Source organism: Sorex fumeus, unplaced genomic scaffold, assembly GCF_029834395.1.
Source record: "Sorex fumeus unplaced genomic scaffold, SorFum_2.1 ptg000008l, whole genome shotgun sequence".
NCBI lineage: Eukaryota > Metazoa > Chordata > Mammalia > Eulipotyphla > Soricidae > Sorex > Sorex fumeus.
This window is the reverse complement of record NW_026606065.1, coordinates 9145789-9153176: the sequence shown is the minus strand read 5'-3', so window position 1 is coordinate 9153176 and position 7388 is coordinate 9145789. Positions and strand designations below refer to the sequence as shown.

The window sequence follows — 7388 nt, the reverse complement described above, 5'->3', positions numbered from 1 at the left end:
GCAGGAGCAGCAGCAGCCGCAGCAGCAGCAGCAGCGCCCGGGAGGCCCTTGAAGGCCGCCGCGGCCCGTCCCCGTCCCCGTCCCCGTCGCCTCAGCGCCCGGCCGGCCTTTGTGGTGTGGGCCCCGCTCGGCCGGCGCCCCCCCGCCCACGCGACCCCCACCCCCACCCCCCTCTCAGGCCCGCGTGCCGCGAGGCCCCTCAGCCCGGCGCGCGCGGGGGGCCATGGACTAAGGCGGCGGCGGCGGCGGCGGCGGCGGCGTGGGAGGACGAAGATGGCGGCCGGCAAGAGCGGCGGCAGCAGCAGCAGCAGCGGCGGCGGCGGCGGCGGCACCGGCAGCGGCAGCAGCACCAGCAGCAGCAGCAGCAGCAGCAGCGGCAGCAGCAGCGGGAGCAGCGGCAGCAGCGCCGGGGAGGTGACTTTTCTGGCAGGTAGCGCTTCGGTGGCCACTCGGGGTGGGGGGTGGGGGAAGGGCCGGGAAACGTCGACCCCCAGCACCCACCCCCACCAGCACCCACAACACCCGTGCTCCGGCCCCCTCCCCCCGCCCCCTCCAGGTCTCCCCCTCCCTCCCCCGCATCTTCATCTAGCCTTGGGACGTGGAGGGGGCCGAGGGGAGGGTTGCGGAGGTCCAGGGCAGCGGGGGTCGGTGGTGGGGGGGCGGGGAAGAAGACCTCGGGGCGTCCCCGGGTTCGAGCCCCGCCTGCCCGCCCGTCCCGGGTGCCCCGGGCGAGGGGCTTGGAGGGGCGGCCCGGCGCCGCTGGATCGGGCTGGACTGCAGGGGAACGGGGCTGGGGGTGGGGGAAAGGGTGGTCTTTGAGGGCACCCGTGCGAGTCCTTGGACGACGTGGTGTGGGTCTGGATCTGCCCCCCCCCCCCACACCACCAAAAAAAAAGAAAAAAAATTTGCTGGTCGGTGGAAAAAAAAAACCCCTTTGGAGCTGGAGCTGCAGCGGCGCTGGCGACGGGTTGCAAATCCTCCGGGTGACGCCAAGTCCGGGTGTTGGGGGCGGGGAAGGGGAGCAGCGAGAAGAGGGTCCTCCCTTGCCCCGGAGGGTGTGAACCCTCTCCGAGACCCCGGTTTCCACAAGGCGGTTTTTTTTTTTTTTTGCAAAGTCCGCAGTTGCAGGAGGAGGTTCTGGGCCTGGCCTGAAATTTTTTAAATTTTGTTTATTTATTAATTTTTTTTTTTTTTTTGCAAGAGTGTTGGGTGAAAGAGCATGAAAAAAATCAGTCCCGGGGGTGGGGGTGGGGGTGGGGGAAACGGAGCAAGAGGTTCCGGACGGCAGTTCTTGGTGCAGGGGTTTCTCAAAGGGGGCCCGGGGAAAAGTTTTCGGCCGGTCCCCGGGAGGGATCTTGGCAGCGGGGGGACGGAGCCGGCCCGAGGCAGGGCCCCTTAGGGCTGTCCGGGATGGCGCTGGCGCTTGGGCGGGCGACACTGGCCCCTCGCCCACACCAAGGAGGGCTCCAGCCCAATTTGCAGGCCAGGAACACACCATTTTCCACGTTGCTTCGTTCAGCTCCGGATTCCGCGTTTGCGCCCGTCCCTGATTGAGATTGTAGGGACGGTGGATTGTTCTAAGACACGGGGCTGTCGGCTGGTGCAGCTTTTTGGTTTTCCGAGGATTCGCTGCACTTGGATGACTAGAGAGGTTTGTTCTCGACGTTTTGTGCAAGCTCAGCGTGATGAAACACTCAGAAGCGGTCCTGAATTTAAGGAAGCCCAGTTGGAGTCGGGTCAGAATTCTGGAGGATGGATGGGCATGCCTCGTTTTCCTGTTGCTATCTGTGCCCCGAACCCATTAATCATCTTCTTATTTTTGGCTTTTTGGGCCACACCTGGCGATGCACAGGGGTGACTCCTTGCTCTGCACTCAGGAATTATTCCTGGCGGTGCTCAGGGGACCATATGGGATGCTGGGAATTGAACCCGGGTTGGCCTCGTGCAAGGCAAACGCCCTACCCGCTGTGCTATTGCTCCAGCCCCCCAATATTCTTCTAATGAGCTGTAATACCGGGGTGTCTTTTGGGGGAAAAATATCTTAATCTTCTTAGTTTTGCTTTCTTGCATATAGCAAGGTGAGGGGGCAAGAATCGTATTCTGCTATGCAAGCCAGTTCTTACTGAAAAATGGTGAGAGGTGTTATGATCGTCTGGTTTAAAAAGAAAGTGAAAAGCTTGTACATTTTTCTGTTTTTTTTTTTTCTTTTTCCATATTGCCGACCTCTATGCTAGTTTGAACAGAATAGATGCTTGTCATAGACTGAAGGTTTGGTATTTGCATTCTTTTTTGTTGTTGTTTTGAAAAGGAAATCTCAAAAGATGGCTTCTGAGGATGCTTATTCAGAATGCAGATGGTTAAACCTTTCTGCCTGTAAATTTGAGAGCTTTGAGTTTGGTTTTGACTAGATGAACATAAGGCTAGAACGTGTAAATCAAGCCAGTAGGCACAGGGCTGATACAGATCTCAAACTTGGTTTGAGTTTGAGGATCTCTTGAGTGTGCAGGTGTGATAAATGGAACTTTATGTCTTCAGCAGTTGTCCAAAAAGTGAGTAGTAACTTAATTAGAACATGATCTTGATAAGGTCAAGCAGATTTTAGTTCTCATATGGAATATGCTCGAAGTCTTGGGCCCAAGACATAGTACAAAGGTTAAGGTGATAGCTTTGCATACAGCTGACTAGGATTCAGTCCCTGGGCCGACATATGGTTTCTTGAGCACTGTGAAGAGTGGTCTCTGAGCTCAGCCAGTAGTAGGTCCTGAGCACTGCTGGGTATGACCCCCTTCACTTCCCTCGGGGGGGAAAAACCCCAGGCAACAAAAACTTCCTTAGTAAATGGAATGTAATTAGTACTACTTGTATTTTTGTGTTTTCTTTTTCCATGATTCTTTGGGTTCACGACACACTTTAAAGTACTCTACAACTTGAATTACATTTTTATTACCATATTTTCAAATTGTTTTCTAGTAGGGGCCTAAGAATTTAATATTTAAAACATCTGCATTGCCTATTTGCCGTACTCTACAGTAACACTGTGGCACTGCCCTGTTGGCACTGCCCTCACATTGTTTTGCTCCAGTGGGCACCAGTATTGGCTCCGTTGTGAGACTTCTTGTTACTGTTTTTGGCATATCGGATGGGCCATGGGGAGCTTGCCAGGCTCTGCCTTGCTGGAGGGATACAGAGGAATCTATATCCGGGTCAGCCGCCTGCAAGGCAAATGCCCTACCGCAAAATAAAACTTAGGCGGGTTTTCATTCATTCATCAATATTTTTAAGAACCTTACTCTGGTATACACTGTATCAAGATGACTATACAAGACTGAACCTATAGTTTAGTGGGAGCGACTTTTAAATTATAAAGTAAAAGTCCATTTAGAACAGTCTTATTTCGTGTTTTTTTTTTTTCTTTCACTTTTTCTTTATTCATTTTATTCAGGCCTGCTCAGCTATGACAACCTACTTTTTTTGTTTGGTTTTTGTCCACACTCACTCATACTCAGGGATCACTTCTGGTGCTTGGCAGACTGATTATGGTGCTGGGGATTGAACTAGGGTTGGCTGTGCGCAAGACAAACTGTGTTAAAAGTCCTGTTCTCTCTTTGGCCCCCTGACAACCTACTTGAAAAGTGAACACTGTCATCCTCTTCCTCATGTTTGTACATACAATATTCCCTATTACTGTTGTTGTTTTTTTTAAATAATACCAGTTAATGTTTGTCTTTATATATTTGAATATTAAAAAATAGAGTAAAGTATAATGAATGCCATAGAAGAAATACACAGTAATGAAACAAAGGGAAAGTCATTTTACATAATGTTGAAGCAGTAAAAGCCCCTCTTTACCCACTGGTGATAGTTCAGAGGTAGCACCAGACCTGTGGCCAGTCTGGCAGAGAATGAGACCTGTAAAGGTGGAGGCGAGAAGGAGATCCCGGTGACTGAGCAAGGAGAGGGTGATAGAAAGGCAGCAGTCCTTGCATGCAAGGTATTGAAGGCCATTGCAATTTACTTCTGCCTTAAATGTGTTACATCCTGGCTTCATTCAGTGGAATTAATATATTTCATTTATAAATCACTTGATTCATGTTCATGCATTGATCAGAATAAACGTTTTTCGTTACGTTAGAAATTCACTGAGAGTGTAAAGCCAGAAGCCACAATACCAGGGTTCAACATGTAGAGTCTACTGTTTTGTGATTTTTGGATCGATCACATAACCTCGTTGTGTTTGTATGTCTGTAAAACTAGAGTCACAATCGGCAGGATGGGAGATGTGTGCCACAGTAGAGAAGGAACCAAACATGATAACCTCTCAATATCTGTATTGCAAACCATAATGCCCGAAAGTAGAGAGAGAATATGGGGAATATTGTCTGCCATGGAGGCAGCGGGACGGTCGGAAAGGGGGGGGTATACCAGAGATATGGGTGGTGGGGAATGTGCACTGGCGGAGGGATGGGTGTTTGATCATTGTGTGTTTGTAACCCAAACATGAAAGCTTGTAATTATATCTCACAGTGAATCAATAAAATTTAAAAAAAAACTAGAGTCACAATTACAGTTTTATTTCTTGAGGTTAATATGTTTATATGTACATATGTATATACTTACATGTGGTATATATTACATGCACACATATGCACACACACATATATATATACACACATGTACTGGAAATGTTTTAAAATATGTAGTCAATTTTTAAAATAATTCCAGGCACATAAAAAAGCACTTATTGTGGGGCCTGATAGATTGTATAGAGGGTAAGGCACTTGCCTTGCACGTGGCTGACCTGGGTTTGATTTCCAGCATCCCAGATGGTCACCTGAGCAGTGCTAGAAGTAATTCCTGAGCACAGAGCTAGGAGTAACCCCTGAGCATCGCTGGACGTGGCCCCCTTCCCCTTCCAAAATAAGCACTGTTTGTTGCTGTTTTTTCCTTAGCAGGTGGAAGAGAACTTTTTCTGATTTCTGTCTTGTCCTCTTATTTGAATTCTAGTTACTTTTCTTTGATTTATTGCCTTTTTCTACGTACTAGCTGATTGTTCTTTATGTTTTAGGATGGCGTTCTGAGAGAAGAGAGTGGAGTTATGCATTTTGTGTCTAGATTTCTATAAGTTGATCATTCCTGTTGACTTTCCAAACTTACATGAAATATTTGAGGGAATCAAGAGTAGAACGAGTTTTTGTGACCAAGAGTTGGTGAGGAAATCAGAATTGCATTTTGAATTCTAATCTAGCTTTAAGTCGGTTTCAACATTGCCTTTCATCCTTTCCCTGTCTTTCCTTGCCCCTTTACTATTTTATTCTTTTCCTTACCCAGTTTTTCTATTAGTATAGGGGCTAGAAATAAATGGGGAGGGGGGAGGGAAATGCTGAAAGTAGCGAAGAATTAACCATTAATCGAAACATCCCTTTAACATATTGACAGGAGGCTTCATTAAGTCTCACTCTCTTAAAAAAAAAAATTATAGATTCTGTTTGTTTTTCTGGTTTTTTTTTTTGGGGGGGGGGGGGCGCTACACCTGGCAGTACTCAGGGCTTACTCCTGGTGGTGTTGGTGACCTTATATGGTGCTGGGGGTTGAGCCAGGTTTTCTGCATGCATAGCAAGCACCTGACCCACTCTACTGTCATGCCCTAGTTTTGAAATAAGTAAATAAAGTTTCAGCGCTATCACAGTTTTATTCTGTTTTTCCAGCCAATGAAACTGTTGTTCATGCTTGGTGGTATAGGCTGTCAGATGTGACATAAAGTGTCAACCATCTGTGGTATGTGGTGTCTGATAGGGAGAGATCCAACTGCAAGTCACTGGTGTTGCGGGCCACTGTCAAGATCTCTTACGGGCTAGTTTCAGAAATTGCAGTGTTACTTTGTCCACACTCTGTTGACTAGAACTAGAGCTAGCCCAGCCCAGAGGTAGAGCTCACTGGCTCAGAGGTCCTGCATATGGTTATTAGTTAAAATGTGACCCACACATGTGCTGAGCACAGTCCCGTCTACTCCACTGTCTGGGGTCACTGGTGCCACAGCGTTTTCTAGCTGCACCACAGCCAGGAATATGTATGTGAGCAGTTCAAGAAAGATGAGTGATTTCTACCCATGCCAGTGTCCACTCCATGCAGATCACCAGAGGTCACACTTCCACGGCTAGGAAGTTTGACCCCTGGCGAGCAACATGAGCACTACAATGTCTCAGTAAGTCATAAGTCAATCCTGACTGTATGCCTCAACTAGGAGTGCAAGTTCTGGTGAGAATAAGTGCAAGTATGTAACTCTACGAGAGAAACCTCAGTGAACAATGTGGCTACAAAGCACCGGAGCCTTGTGCGTGTAAACCTTCCCATCCATGCAACAACACAGTTAACAACAACTGAGCAGTGTGTGTAGTGGGATTAAAGTGACGATAAAAATAATTAGCCACCCCAGATTTAAGAGGAGGGGGTGACATGTCATCATTCAATAGGAACAGTGGCAAAGTCAGGGCCATCTTTGCACAGCCATCTTTTCCACCTGTTATATGTGGTTTTTTTTTTAACAGTTATAGTTTGGAAAAGCTAAAAAAAAGAAAGAGTAGGTCATAGACCAAGAAAGAAATGTTTATTGTTGATTATCAGAAATGCAAATCAAATAAAAGATGTGAGTCTACTTTATACCTGTAGAAATTCCTATGTCGAAATTTACATAAAGTAGTGTTGGTTGGGGTTATGGAGAAATGGGAACCCTCTTACACTATCGGTGGGAATGGAAATTGGTCTAGCATCTCTGGAGATGGATGAATCTACTGTTGAGTCAGCAGTTTCATGCCAAGGTATCCAAAGAACTAACAACGCTAACTTGAAAAGATGCATGCACACTTAATGTTCATTATAGTACTGTATACTAGAGCTCCTATGATATGAAAATAACAAATGCTCAATGACAGAAAAATGAAAATATATGCACACTGGGGTATAACTCAGTCATGAGGGCAAAAATGGGTTGTTCTGTTTCTTGACAATTATGCTAAATGAAATAGAAGGAAAAAGACACACCACGAGATCTCTCATGCAGGATGTACAGAAGAAACAAGGTAAAGAAACAGACAAATCTAATGAAAAAGCTGTGGTTATAGAAGGGAAGGAGCGAGGGAGTTGAACAGGGGAAAGGGGCTGCAGTGTCCTGTGGTGGGGAGATTTTGGTGGTTGTGTGTGATGGGGTAACGTTGAAAAGTCATGACATTTTACCCCTAAAGCCCATCTGTGTGAAGCAGTGTTTTGTTAGTTTCAATAAAGTAATTGCAGGGTAGAGGAGGTAGACAGGAGTTAAGGTGCTTAACTTTCATTTCACCCTGCTGACCCTGGTTTGATTTCCCAGCACCCAGATTGCCCCCTGAGAACCATGA

General features: G+C 47.2%; 1 protein-coding gene across 1 annotated transcript in view; it reads left to right on the top strand.

Moving 5' to 3' along the window:
- The first annotated feature begins 211 nt into the window (after positions 1–211).
- The window catches only part of SENP6 (SUMO specific peptidase 6), a 101243-nt gene continuing 94066 nt past the window's right edge, over positions 212–7388 (top strand). Inside the window, exon 1 of the mRNA XM_056109749.1 lies at positions 212–430. Within this exon, the coding sequence (XP_055965724.1) occupies positions 274–430 (157 nt within the window). The 5' untranslated portion in view covers positions 212–273. The remainder of the gene's footprint in view (positions 431–7388) is intronic.